The 15,568-nt window shown below is 38.4% G+C and overlaps 1 protein-coding gene across 5 annotated transcripts; it reads left to right on the forward strand.

Moving 5' to 3' along the window:
• The first annotated feature begins 1,334 nt into the window (after positions 1-1,334).
• On the forward strand, positions 1,335-12,213 carry LOC135221754 (gamma-butyrobetaine dioxygenase-like). Of its 5 annotated transcripts, none has more exons than XM_064259565.1 (10): positions 1,335-1,465; positions 2,130-2,258; positions 2,731-2,875; positions 3,603-3,752; positions 4,261-4,388; positions 4,785-4,994; positions 5,764-5,869; positions 7,759-7,964; positions 11,475-11,641; positions 11,811-12,213. In XM_064259565.1, the coding sequence occupies exons 2-10, from the start codon at positions 2,143-2,145 to the stop codon at positions 12,104-12,106; spliced, it is 1,524 nt and encodes a 507-aa protein (XP_064115635.1). In that variant the 5' UTR covers positions 1,335-1,465; positions 2,130-2,142; the 3' UTR covers positions 12,107-12,213. The 5 variants fall into 5 exon arrangements, with proteins under 5 accessions (XP_064115635.1, XP_064115631.1, XP_064115636.1 ...); XM_064259561.1 differs by having other exon boundaries at positions 1,362-1,461; XM_064259566.1 differs by having other exon boundaries at positions 1,362-1,457.
• Positions 12,214-15,568: the final 3,355 nt, after the last annotated feature.

Raw genomic sequence — 15,568 nt, forward strand, 5'->3', positions numbered from 1 at the left:
AAATATTCACCTCAAATATATTATATAATTTATAATGATATACATATTATATATATATACTAATAATAATATAATATATATATATATATATATATATTTACATATATATATAGATAGATAGATAGATAGATAGATAGATAGATAATGTTTTTATATCCCTTTCTTAGTGCGAACATGTTCGTCTTTATGCATATGCTACATACAAAAGCATCACGTAGCGGACTCGAGCTGCTCTGCTTCACATCAGTGAAAGTGCATTTGGTGGCAAACCTGAAAAGCATAATTTTAACTGAGTCATGTCAGTGTATGTAATTAGAAACGTAGGTGACATAGAAATGTGTTCATATTTAGCCGAGGTATATAGCTTGATATTTTGCTACTTGTAAATGGTATGTGCAATGATTTCGCAGGCTTTTTATTTTCTATTTATGCTTGAGAGTCTGTGCGTCATTTTGCTATGAAATCATGTGAGGCAGAAACTTTTACTTTTAAGTTATGGAGATTCTCTTACATAACATTGGAGAGCCATTATGAAATGATCATACAAAGCATATCTACACCAAATATCCCACTTGTTTACAGATCAGTCCCACTAAATCCAAGAGTTGAGGTTGAAGCTAGTGAAATGCTGCAGAAACTTTATGCTTATCTTTTTATTTACCGAGTTGGATATTAGAATTAGTTTTTCTTATGCTAAGAACAAGTGTTACATCTAGTGACTCTGATTTTATTAATATTTCTATATTAGAAGAGAGGAAGCTAATGGCTGTTCATCTTTTTGGTGTGCAACTACTACTTTGACGAAATGTTTGAAGGCACAAGAACAATACACTTATTGAAAAGCATGGATAACAAATACGATTAACAGACATACTTCATAAGTTCATGAAAATAATGAGGTCTCTTTTTTGCAGAAAGCATCAGAACATTATAAGTTCTTTGCTCACCAATCATCAGGTCTAATGCTCTACAAAAGATTCATTAAACCAAAGGCTCGGTAATCATTCTTTCCTTGAGTTAAAGCACCTCAGGCACGATGACTGATTAATCGTTTCATCAAAGTTCAAACAGTTTCTATGCCTTGGTTGTTTTCTTTAAGCGAAATGCAACTACTGCGTTGCATTGCCCATCTTGTAAAGACGAAGTTACCTTGAGTATTAGAGATAATAATATTTAGAATTGCACTTCTACATTATCATTCTCAAGCAGACACTTATTTGTTTTGCATATTTTCTTTAAACATTATGAACTTCGACTCATCATATTTAGATCTTAGCCTTGATTAAGACTATGATTGCCTGCATTTTTGCATTTATGCTTCTCGACGAGTGATAAGGGGACTGAATCTTCACAGAGATCGAAAAAGGGTTAGATTATGTTGGTTCCTCAACGTGAATACAGTTGAAAAACGATTGATTAATCAACATTGACCAGCAGCCGCTGCATGACCATCCGTTGTACGTACGTAGGTATCAGCCTAATGAATCTAGGGGAGTGGCAATACAACTATTGTGCGCATCTTCGGAATCAGTTCAAAACAGGATATGGAAGTTGGTTTAAGCAGTGCAGCTACTTTTACTTGCAAATCTTGTGAAATACACGGTTAGCTTACCAAGTTATTGCACAATTCTTACTACGCTCTCTTGATGCACCTGTTCAGTAACAAAGCGCTTGCAAATCCAAGACTAGAGAACGCATCATTTCCAAACTGGTGTATGCACTCTCTACCTTTATGGGTTTATAGCTGATTTTCTTTCGATTTTGCCTACATTGCCACGCACTTCCGTCCGCAATTGAGCTCAACATGAAATTCCTACTTTACATTCGTACCCCGAAGTGAACGAAACAATTTTGCAATCTGATACCTCAATATAGAGAGAACTCTCTATATTAAAACAGGAAACTGATGTAGCCATAATGGAGTAATTAAGCTCCGGTATAAGGGTCTTAGGTGAAAATATATTGCTCTGCATAAATGGCATCAGTCTGACATATTCATCCCATATATCTTTCCCTGTCACTCGTCCATCTTATATTACGAAAGTAACAAGCACATGACACGTACGAATGACTTAAACTGCTGTGAATAAGATAAGTTTGACTTTATGGCAATCCTTACGTCTTTCTAGCGAGCTGGCAAGGATGCTTCACCTACAGAACCTCATGAGACGAGGACTGAAAGTCTTCAGGATGAACGCAACAGCTGGTGCTTGCAGTAATCTCGCTTCTCCTCCTTTGCCTTTAGCTCTTCAGCACAGGTAAGCTGTAGTCTCAAGATTTGTCCACAGAAATGGCGACTCTTTTCGTTTGCCTGTAAATAACGGACAATATATCTTAAGGTTCTTATAAAGAAACTCCATTGCCTTGGTACTCATCTATATATTCTCTATTTGTGAAATGTGATACAGGTGTTTCATGTGTATTAACACGCGCACACACACACACACACACACACACACACACACACATATATATATATATATATATATATATATATATATATATATATATATAGATATATATATATATATATACACACCCACACGCACACACATTGGCGTCGTGGACACAAGGGTCTGCCAAGGTAAAAAAAAGAAATCTCTCACGTGGGAATTGGTTGAGGTTGCCTGTCCTATAGCGTGGCAGCCAGACCTAGAGGCCTCTGCGTTTAAAAATGTTATCCATATAAAAAACTGTCCTACCGTCCTCAATATGCCGTTGCATTTTCAGAGCCAGAGGCCAGCGGAACGTCAGCACCGGAGACATGACGGGGAGAAGGGCTGCGCAAAATTTTCAGGCCGAGACATTTTATCGAGAAGAGAATCACACCAAAATTGCGAGCATTTCGCAGCGAAGTGGTGACTGGATGCTAGAGGTATAAGATATGTTGACCCAAACGTTCATATACGGCATTTCTCTGATAAAGCAAAGCAATTATGCTTTTACCACGTCGCCCCTAGGCTTAAAGGCCAAGCATTGCCGCCCAGAGTTTTTATACCTCCAATAACTCCAAGGAAGTTATTGTCCTCTTGTCCATAAGCTGATTATTTGAATTTGCAAAAACAAATACCCTATCTCACGCTCGTTTTATGAGGATATTTTGGTCATACGTAGACCCATGTAACGGGCAAACTAAGCAGGTCAAAATAAAACGAGGAAAAGAAATGGAAATGCGGAAGTAATGAACTTGAATTCAGTATTGGGGTTTTGATATCGGAGAACAACAGACGAGAGGCTACGTTGCAGTTATAAAACGATTACTTCATGTCTGAGTCTTAGATATCATTTCAGTGATAACCAGTCTGGATGAGAAGTTGTGAAATGGTCTTTTTTTAATCAGTCAAGGAGTTCTGAAGGTAATTGTGATGTGCTGATTAAAAATAGCTTTCTCTGTCGAGAAAGATGATCAATAATAATATTAGTTATCTCCATTACCTATTGTTTTCTTCTTCCATGTAGGGATGTTTTCTGTGGAAGCTTGCTTTGCACGCAAAATTCTTCTTTTACTTGATTCATGTAAGCTCTCCTTTTGGAAATAATAATAATAATAGTTTAAGTATCATCACTTCAAAAATTAGAGTCAAATTTTGGTTTATTTGCAGGTTAAATGGGACAACGGAAGGAGAGAGTGCTACCCGTACATTTGGCTCAGAGACAATTGCCAGTATGAGCAGTGTTTCCATCCCACAGCCCACGCGAGGACAGTGGACATCAAGGATCTTGACGTTTCGATTGTCCCAACTTCTGTCAACGTTAGTTGCCTGTCGTTTGATTTTATGAACGGAAAAGTGAAGCGTGCAAGAAGTAAAAATGACATAATCACGCCAGAATAATAATAATAATAAGAAAGGAATGCTCAATTTTCGTAGCAATATACTAAATTTGAAGCCTGATGAATCAGCCGTTTAATTGTTTGAACGGAGTAATGGGATACGAAAACAATCAAATGATGCATTAGCAGCGACGTGCTGATATCAATGTCTTCTCCCGTCTTTAACGGGAGTAGACCGCCCATTATGCTGCCTTACAAGCAGCAGCTAAAAACGATAGCATTAAATGCCATAACATTTTTGTGATAGCCACGAATTTGCAGATTTAACCAGACTACTATCTAACCAGATTTGAGACAGACAAGTAGGGAGTGAGTAATGAACGGATTATATTTAAAAACAGAAAGCGTCACAGATTGGCCTCAGAGGCCCACCTTACTTCTGCAAGCACCTACCATCGTTTTAATTCTTTAACGATCACTTCTTGTAGGTCATCGAGAATTCCAGCGCATTTGAAATCACCTGGCCAGATGGACACCTCAGTGCCTACAACAGCGATTGGCTGCGGGAAAGATCCTTTGCGAGAGAAGGCAGAAGGAAAAGACAGCAAATCAGGAGGTATCCTACTGAACAAGCAAGATTACGCAAAGCCGATTTTTTTTTTTTTTTTTTTTAATTTTGGCCTGGGCATAGAATTTTATACAGTGAGTTCGTGAACAGGAGACCACTAAGTCAAGTCACACACATACTGTCGTTAAGTACGTGCCATAAGCATTTTCGTGGTAGGCCGCTGGGGTAGTAACCTCATTCTCAAATAATATTTCATGGAAATGGACAAGGTGTATAGCACACACACACACACACACACACACACACACACACACACACACATATATATATATATATATATATATATATATATATATATGTGTGTGTGTGTGTGTGTGTGTGTGTGTGTGTGTGTGTGTTTCTACGTTCGAAAGATTAGTACCATTTCTAACGTCCTCACTACAGGGGCGACCGAGAATTATGGGACGCGAATCTCCTCCATAAGCTCCCGACGGCGAAGTACGAGGAGCTCTTGAGTGAAGATAGCGCTCTCCTGGACTTCATCGTCACGCTGGAGAAAATCGGATTGGTTATCGTCAGCGGAGCCCCTACGCGCGTTGGGGGCCTCTTGGAGCTAACCAAGCACCTAGGGTATTGGAATTGGAGCCATTACGGGTAAGTATTATAGATATATATATATATATATATATATATATATATATATATATATATATATATATATATATATATATATATATATATATATATATGTGTGTGTGTGTGTGTGTGTGTGTGTGTGAGAGAGAGAGAGAGAGAGTATACAAGTGCTCTCTCTCCTCTCTCTCTCTCTCTTCTCTCTATATTATATATATATATATATATATATATATATATATAATATTATAGAGAGAGAGAGAGAGAGAGAGAGAGAGAGACGAGAAGAGAGAGAGAGAGATGAGAGAGAGAGAGAGAGAGAGAGAGAGCAGTGTGTGTGTGTTCAAAGATTAATCATTATCGCTATCTCTAAAGATGTAATCAACCATACTTAATACATACCTACCGATCAGATATCATGTTGTTAATACACATTAAACAAAAATAATAAAATAAATTAAAGAACTGCCAAGCGTCACTCCGCGATTTTCAAGCCCACTGGCTTTAATTTCTGTTTTCTTTGTTTTTCAACTACTGTTTATTTTCTAATTACATATTTTTAGTTGGTACCTTTTATATTCTAATGTGATTCTGTTCTCCGTGCTCTCTTTAACCTATAAATAACATTACATTCTCAGAATGCTTGCTCACAATAATGAAAATAAGAATAGTAAAATAAACTAAAGCACAACATACACGAACATCAATGTCCTGTGCCAACTGCGATTCATACTGAAGTGACATTTTGGGAGACGTCAAGTAATTCACAGTTTCCCTTCGAACTATCTAGCCCCACGTTCTCGGTGAAGACGAGAGTCGACCCGATTAATTTGGCGTATACTTCGGGAGATCTCCTTCTGCATACAGATCTTGCGTGCTTGCAGACAAAGCCAGAGGTGAGTTTTTAGGATATTTCAATGAGACTAGGTTATAGAGAAATTTACTCACTAACTTGACCTGAACATCCGGTTTGTTGAAAGAGAAAGAACAGCACACCTGGCTAGCTTCACCTCAGTTTCAACCTAATGTCGGTGAACCTCTTGTCGAGTCACTAGACTTAAATTTTAAAGGAAGTCAGTTAAAGCACCAAATGAAGTGACATGACCGAAGCATATACCAAAATACAAGTGAGAAACATGGCCCTAAGTTTTAAGCATTGGAGCATTGATGCCTTCAAGTGTCATTTCGTTTAATTTTCATTTTTCTTGCTTATTTCTTAACTGCTGTTTGCTTGGACATTTATAATCATTAATTAATTTGATTATTATCTATTTGGTTGTTGGTTTATTTTCCTTTAAACGTATTCTATCCTGCGCAAACTTGTTTTTGCTTCAAATATGTTGTTTTAGATTCCAAAGTATCTATTCAACGTAAACTTGCTTCTCTTTGGGAATGTTTTAGCCTACCAATGGTTCCCAACCCTTCTCTCTTTTTCTTTCTATTTATTTATTTATTTATTTTTTTTTTTTTGCCATGCCCCACCTAATCACCTCTAAAATCCTGATGGTCCATGTGGTGATATATAATTCTTATTATTAAAAAAATGAACTCCCATTCATTCGGAGGAAGTCTAAAAGAACATGTATACATTTCAAGTATCCATACTGTGTATAAACCGTATGTGTCAATTCGCACGCACTCATAATCACACTGGCTTGTTAGAAATAAAAATCACTGTTCATAACTTCTTCTCGAATTGCCCCCTTAAAAATTCGAATTACTCACCCGTACGCCCCACGTTGGGGGCCACCAGATTAGGCCAAGTTTATCCTGGCATGGACTCTAGCTCCCAGAGCTTTAGAGAGCCTGCGTAGCTCTCATTAATTTAATAATCATACTTCATACTATAATGGGTGTAATGTCTGTCTGTCATTCAATCACGGCCAAACGGCTGGTCAGATGGGCATGAAACTTGGCAGGGCTATGGTGGGGACCCCTAAGATGGTTTGTAATGGGGTTTCATCCAACCTACCCCCCTCCTTTGTAGGGGGTGGGGGTGAAAGGGATTCCTTGAAACGGAGCTGTTTCTGGCCGTGAAACGAGGCTGGTTATTCCTGTAGACTTAGTTACTTTACGAATTTTCATACATAATTTCTGTACAACTTCCCCGGAGAAAGTCACGAATATTTCAGCTCGGACACAATAAAAGATGAAAATTATCATCAATATCCGCAAGATTTTTCGAATAACTCAAGTCCATCGGGACTGCCAGTGCACAAAATAACGTTGAATAAGTACTGCCCGGTGATGTTGCTTCGGAATTCCGATCCTGCTAATGGACATTGCAACAGAACGAGGTACACCGATATGGAGCTAAACTCCCACGTCATCGAAGCAGTGATAGCAACGGGCCCTCACACCGGCAAACGTCTGTTCATCCCCCAGTTTCCTCTGATGCCTTCGGACAACCAGTTTCCGTTCCAGTTACGGCGCAGGCAGGTTCCCATCAACCTGGCCTTCTCATTCACTGCAAACAAGTCGCAAGGCCAGACTTTGGATCATGTTGGTGTGTTTCTGCCATCACCCATGTTCACGCATGGCCAACTGTATGTGGCAATGAGCAGAGCAACTGACTCTGCCAACTTGAAATTAAGTTGTGGACAAACTGATAATATTGTGTACAAAGACGTTTTGTAGGAGGTATGTATAAAAATCACCCTTATTTTAATATTGCTGAACAAATAGTACATATAAATTTTTCACTTCTGCACCCGTATTATATCACCCATCGTAGATGGGTAAGTTTGCTAGTAATAATAATATCTTCTCTCCTCCATCACCACAGATCCAGCTGCTTCACTGCATCGAACAAGCGTCCTGCCGCGGAGGGGAGAACGTCTTGGTCGACTCCTTCAACGTGGCGGAGCAGCTCCGAGACCGTTACCCGGAAAAATTCGAACTCCTGTCGACGACGCCCATCGATTTCATCGACGTCGGGAACGAAACGAAGCTCAAGAGGTTCTTCGAGCTTAGCAAACATCCTTTGATTGAGTAAGTGTTGAAGGTATGGACCACGGGACGAAAGTAAACTGCTCAAGATTAGTCATTTATTTAGTGGGTTAGACTGCAGAGCAATAACAAGATTCTTGGAAAACTTATATATCAGACACACACACACACACACAAACACAAACACACACACACACACACACACACACACACACACATATATATTATATATATATATATATATATATATATATATATATATATATATATATATATATATATATACAGTAGTACCTCGAGATACGAAATTAATCCGTTCCAAGCCCTCCAAAAACACCCCAGTAAATTTCATAATAAAGCTAAATTGACCTATAAACAATGAAATACTACAACAATTTGGACCATTCAATACCTAAATTAATAACAAAATGCAAAATAACCTGTAAATAAAGTGTATTAGTGTACATGGTATACAAGAAATACTGTACATAAAATGTGGAAGCTTACCTTTCGAGTGAGACTATCTCCGAAAGTGGCGGCCGAGGAGGAGGAGGACAAACGGCAGATACGTACGTACACTTAACTTTACGAAAACACATAAAAAAATATAAGGAAAACATACATAAACTAAAATTTACGAAACACATTAACAAAACTGTAACACTTAACTTTACAAAAAACTTAAAATTAAATTTTTTTTTTCTTTTTTTGATTTTTAACTTTTTATTTTACTTTTACGTAGGCTTTTTTTTTTTTTTTACAGAATTTCAACTCCATCACCACTTTCAACGTTCTGTTTATCACTTGGTTCTTCCTTTTTGCTTTCAACTTTCTGTTTTTCATCACTTGGTTCTTCCTTTTTGCTTTCAACTTTCTGTTTTTTATCACTTGGTTCTTCCTTTTTGCTTACTCCTGCTAATGCTAAAGGCCTCTTTATAAAATAACAATCCAAGGAAAATTGCTTCTGCCTACTTTTCACAATGTTCCTGAAGCGACTCAGGCAAACGTCATCGAACTGCGTAATCATACGACCTGTGTGAGCCTTTTCGGGGTGTCTTTTTTCGATAAACGATTGCACTTTATGAAAAGCGGCTAGGACATCCTTAATTTCTGCCGTTGTCATAGGGTCCTCCTCCTCTTCCTCGCTGCTGCTAGAGAACTCCTCTTGAACGACGTTATGTTGCATGGCCTCCAACTCCTTCAGGTCATCCGTCGTAAGCTCCTCTTGGTGCTCCTCGAGAAGGTCGTTGATGTCGCCCTCGTCGACGACCAGCCCCATGGACTTGCCAAGTGCAACGATCTCGTCAAGATCTGGTTCCAAAACAGTTTCGGGATCGCCAACTGTTTCGGACTCTGCAGCACCAGCTTCACCCACGTCGAATCCCTCGAAGTCTTGGGCGGATACGGCATCAGGCCAGACTTTCCTCCCCGAGGAATTAAAGGTTCGCCTCGAAACCTCCTGCCAAGCTTGGTCAATGAGTCGGATACAAATGACGATGTCGAAATGTTCCTTCCAAAATTGACGCAAGGTGAGGTTTGTGGTATAGGTGATGTCGAAACATCTCTTGAAAAGATGTTTCGTATACAGCTTCTTAAAGTTCGCTATCACTTGCTGGTCCATGGGCTGGAGGAGAGGGTTGGTGTTGGGCGGAAGAAAAAGAATCTTGACGAAGGAATACTCCGCTAGGATATCTTCCTCGAGGCCAGGAGGGTGGGGAGGGGCATTGTCCAACACCAGCAGACATTTCAGGGGGAGGCGCTTCTCTTCCAAAAATTTCTTCACTGTCAGGCCGAAACGCAGATTTACCAACTCGGTAAACGAAAGCCTCATTACCCAGGCTTTTGCATTAGCCCTCCACATCACTGGAAGCTTCTCCTTAAGCACTTTGTGGGCCTTGAAAGCTCGAGGAGTCTCGGAATGATACACCAGTAGGGGCTTCACCTTGCAATCCCCACTGGCGTTCGAACAAAGTGCGAGCGTAAGCCTGTCTTTCATAGGCTTATGCCCGGGTAGCTTCTTCTCTTCCTCCGTGATGTACGTCCGATGAGGCATTTTTTTCCAAAAAAGGCCAGTCTCATCACAGTTGAAGACTTGCAGAGAACTGTAGCCTTCCTTGGTCATCATCTCGTTGAAAGTCTTCTTAAATGCTTCGGCCGCTTTCGTGTCTGAGCTGGCCACCTCCCCAGGACGCACCACCGAATGGATGCCAGTTCGTTTACGAAATTTCTCGAACCAGCCATGCGAAGCCTTGAACTCTGGGGTTTGCTTTGAAGTCCCTTCCCGTCTTCCGCCTGTGCAATCAAATCACCGAAAATAGTGCTGGCCTTGTTGGCGATTGCTGTCTCCGTTACCGTATGGCCAGCAATTTCTTTGTCTTTTATCCAGACAAGAAGCAGCCATTCCATCTCATCGTGCACGTGGGTCCTCTTGCTGGACAAAATAGTGATGCCCTTCGATGGTGTAGCTGCTTTGATGGCATCCTTCTGTTTAAGGATGGTGCCTATTGTCGACGGATTACGGCTGTATTCCTTGGCGATCACACTCAATCGCATACCAGCTTCATACTTCTTGATGATCTCCATCTTTGTCTCCAAAGAGAGCATGCTCTTCTTTCTGTGAATTTCAACTTTCTTGCGACTCATGACTACGTTATCTTGTACGTAATTTACGTATAAGTACACAATAAAGTTTTCGCACAACACGATAATACGTATACTGCAACGAAATCACTAACGAATTTACGTTACTAAATGAAATCGTTGGACTGAATAAATACCGCGTGCGTACGATAACGATGCTGGTACGAAGTGGACGAGGTAGGCACGCCACCACGTATACGTACATTGATGCATGATGGGAGGGATGCTGTCCAATAGGAGAGAAGGATTTCATGGCGGTGACTAGCATCAGGAACCAATGGGAGAGCAGGAGGATGGTGGCGAGTCTACTAAGATGGCGGTGCACGAGTTTCAAAATTGTTATTGGTGGTTCGGGGGACTTTCAGAAACCTTTCATATCTTGAAACTTTTCGTATGTAGAGCCGTTAAATTTTTCATATTGGCTTTCGTATCTCGAGTTTTTTGTAAGTTGAGCCTTTTGTATCTCGAGGTACCACTGTATATATATATACATGACTGGACTGTATCATGTAACAGTCATGGTAGCTCGCCAAAGGGATAGTACTGTACAAGTAAGTATCCAAATTAAAAACTTCGTATTTCATTAAATCACATGAAAATCCCAATTAACAGCAAGTTGGAAGATGATTCATTTTACTGTTTTCAGTCCAACAAGAATTTCTTCTGATTCAGTAGAAGAGGAAATTCTGTTACATTTTTTATTTTTGTCAAAATTCTTTTCAATAGCTCTAGATGTTTTCCTGTTCATCGTTTATTCAAATGGTTTTTTTCTCTTGAAAATTTATTTTATTATGACAGTTACATATAAATCTAACTATTTAACTACCAAATCTTGAATTAATTATTTTCGTGTGGTAATTGCCATCACCATTGTTATAATTTAAAAACTCATTTGGAGAATGTATTTTATAGGGTTGATCGAGATGGAGAGATCTGCGCAGTATCATCAAGCCACATGGCGAGGGACTCCCATTTTAATGCTCCACTCGAGAGGGTCAGAAACTGGTACGCTGCCATGCTGACGTTTTATGACCTTCTGTATCTTCCAGAGAACACGATTACGTACAAAATGAAAGACGGTAAGTCCAAAGCTATTTGTTCTGATTGTAAACTCTCTAATGAATTTTATCTATAAGTTGCATCATCCTTGCTAAGATGGAAATGAGGCCATGTGCCTTTATTAAGAGTCAAAATGATTTTAGTTTGACTGCCAGTTTGTGATAGTTATCGTTTGTAACGACATTTCAGGTGATATTCTGATCTTCGACAACTCCCGCATCATGCACGGAAGGATTCCGAAGGAAAGGATTCCACTTGACGGAGGGCAGCAGAGAGCTCGAGGGGTGTTACTGGGGCTGGGATATGGTCACATCCTGCCGGAGAGTCCTGCAGGTGAAGCATGGTTTGATCAAGCCCTAACCACGACCATTGTGACTACTGCACATAAAGACAAGCTGAACCCTCCCATGGCATCCATTTATACGCTTCTAAATTATGTCGGAGCTTCAAGAGGACTTCTTAAGCTCCAGATAGATTGCCATTAGGGGGTGAGTTTCCGTTACTGGAGTTAAATTTTCATCAGTATTTTCCAGCATCCGTGAGCATGTAAGGAGATTGAAAAGTAATGTTGAAAATAAACAATTCAAAACTCTTACATAAGTACTATCTCCTCCACAACAGCTAGCGATCTCCGAATCGTTCCCAATAAAAATAAGTTGTTCCAAAACTGAACACCCAAACTACCCTCACCCGTCTGTGCCTGGCGTTCAGAACCGACTTGCTTTCGCTTTCCTTGTTCGTCTTCCTTTCTCTGCTGGAATTAGTAGCAGAGTTTCGTTGGTGTTCTTTTAATTGGTTTTTATGGTAATTTTGTATTCGTAGACGAGTCATTTTATTGTAATTTTACAGCGACCCCGGATGCAAACGAGACTGAGACGAATTTTATTTTATTGTAATTTGTAGCAAGAAAATTGGGCTGCTCCCCGAAACGTTGCTGTCATAAAGATACTTGATTAGAAATGGACGTCTGCAGTGGAACCCTTTCTACTATATATATATATATATATATATATATATATATATATATATATATATATAGATATATATATATATATATATAATATTAGTAGATATACTATATAATAATATATATATATTATAATATATACAGGGTGGGCCAAAAGTAGCCTCACAGTTACTTCATGAACTGTTTCTTATTCAAAGTACTCTTCAATAGAAAATTAATACTGTGCCATTAATACATGCTACTTATTTTTATCCTTTTCATGTCACTCATTCTTAAATATGCCACTTATTCATGTCTGAAAAATTTTATGCGTTTAATAAATTATTTTTTATTCTGTTTTAACTGTGAGGCTACTTTTGCCCCACCCTTTATATATATATATATATATATATATATATATATATATATATATATCTATATATATTAAATATTAATATAGATTATAAATATATATATATAATATATTATATATAGATATATATATATAAATATATATAAATATATATATATATATATATATATATATACACACATATAGACGGAGATGCGGTGAAAGCACTCAGGTAGACTAAAAACTTTCACTTCAGATAATGTAGATACATTATCGATCTGTTCTTGTCAAAGTTGGGTGCAAAACACTTGGTGGTAAAAAAAAAAAAACTTCTTTATCTTTCCGATGGCTATGATAAATCGACCGAATTTTATTGTCCTTTTCCTTATCTTCTCCTCAATTAAACAAAATCATTTTGAGGATATTGTTGAAATGTCATAAATAAAACCAAGAAAATATTGAGAATAAACGTACAAATGAGTGATGTGAAATAAAGAAAATTTATATATATATATATAATATATATATATATATATATATATACTATCTATATATATATATAAAAATACAAATATATATATCAATAATATATATTATATATATATATAATTATATATATATATATATATATATATAAATACTTGCATGTACACTTCCACACCCAGCGACAATCTCACTCTGATAATCCCCTGCAATCTTATGACCTTTAGACCTAAAGAGAAATACAAAAAGGAACATATGCAGAATTACGCCTCAGACATACATACATACACATACATGCATTTAAATGTATGTATATATATATATATATATATATATATATATCTATATATATATATATATATGAATATACTATATAGGCGAGCATGGGGCTTTACATGACGCATCGTCGTCACAGTATAAGGTTATAGCAGATTAGATTATATACAGAGTACTTCAAACTGAGGAATGGAATGGAATATAGAAGTTACGTCAAAGGCCAAGCGCTGGGACCGAAGAAGTTATTCAGCGCTGAAAAGCAAATTGAGAGCAGAGAGGTTTGAAAGGCGTAGAAGGAGAAAACCTCGCAGTTCCACTATGAATCAGTAGTTAGGAGAAGGTGGATAGTAAGTTGGAAAGAAGAAAATATGAACGGAAATACAGTAACGGTATGACAGGAGTTACGGTTTGGGTCGTAAGGGACGCTGCGAAAAACGTTTAGTAATGACTACAGTGCATCGTGTGAGATTCACTGACTGTGCTCCCCCGCTACGAGCGTTAACAACTGAACGTTCCCACAGAAGTATAGAGCGACACAAGAAGTAGGACCCGTTGCTGAATAACCACTGGTTCCATGCAACGTAAAAGCACCATACAAACTAACAAACAAGAAGTCGGAGGTTGTGTATGTAACGCTTACGTCACAATACGCTCTCTCTCTCTCTCTCTCTCTCTCTCTCTCTCTCTCTCTCTCTCTCTCTCTCTCAGTGATAGAACGGATAGGTACCCTTGAGTATGTTTTTTTTTTTTTACGGAGATTCAGCTATTTATCAGACCCCGATGACATGCAAATGAATGTGTTTGTTAACAGATAATTAAAGATGTTTTGGGCACTGGTTGAAATTTACGTCCATGGGGATTTTGTTGGGGATTTGTGTATAACGTTGGGTCGTGGATATCTGTTTTTTGCAAAAAAACTATGTAATTTAATGATGAATTGGACTACTGTCATAAGTGATGATCTACAGGAACCAAGGACTCCGCCCACAACCCTTCAATAATAAATAAATAAATAAATAACTAGGAGAATCCTATACACATAAGATTTTCTTCTACTGCACTTGGTCCCAAATTGAAAATGCACAACAGTCATCTCAACTATCCTGCCTCTTGAGGTTCAGCATCCCGTACTGCCATCCTGTTGCCACGATGGGCAAAATTTTGCATGGCATCAATTTTAAGCCTCTTGGTAACTCATTCCAAGGGTTTATATATTAATTTTCAAATGTCAATTAACTGACCGAAAAGGAAAGTCTAATAATTTCTTTCTTGGTTATTCCCACATGTTTTTTTTTTTATTTAGTTCAGACCTGAGCTTGGAAAAAACAGTAGGATTTGCTCATTCCAATGGACTTTACTCGTAAGAAAAACTATTTGGAACCCTCTGTTACTAAATTTGGTCTCCCCTGCTCTCTCATTTTTCAGCAGTTTCACAGAAGACCGGAGGTCAAGTAGCCTGTTCAGTTACTAACAGGCATCCAGAAAACAGATAAACACTCCTCTGAACTGTTAAGGCCGAGTCCAGAAGACCACTTAAGGCGTCTAATATTTTAATTACCCTACCAGATTTATTAAGGCCGCCACTAGCGTTCAGGTATACCTGCACAGACTGACTGTGCAGTCAAACCTACGCATGAATGTATACCTGAACATTAGTGACGTTGTTTAGGGGCCGCGTTTAGACAAGGGGCATGCTTATATGAACCAACTAGCTCCACATATAAGCTCTATTACAGGCTGTTTCAGGAGCAAGGACCTGTACTGGCATAAGGCCAGCTTAATCTCAAACGTCTACGTAACAGACTTCGTTCCACATAAGCTTTTACGTTGATATTGGATCATCGTTGGCGATGTTTAATTCCAGCTGCGCAGTTCTGAAATTATTTTCTT

Source organism: Macrobrachium nipponense, chromosome 3 (genome assembly GCF_015104395.2).
Source record: "Macrobrachium nipponense isolate FS-2020 chromosome 3, ASM1510439v2, whole genome shotgun sequence".
In the NCBI taxonomy this organism is placed as follows: domain Eukaryota; kingdom Metazoa; phylum Arthropoda; class Malacostraca; order Decapoda; family Palaemonidae; genus Macrobrachium; species Macrobrachium nipponense.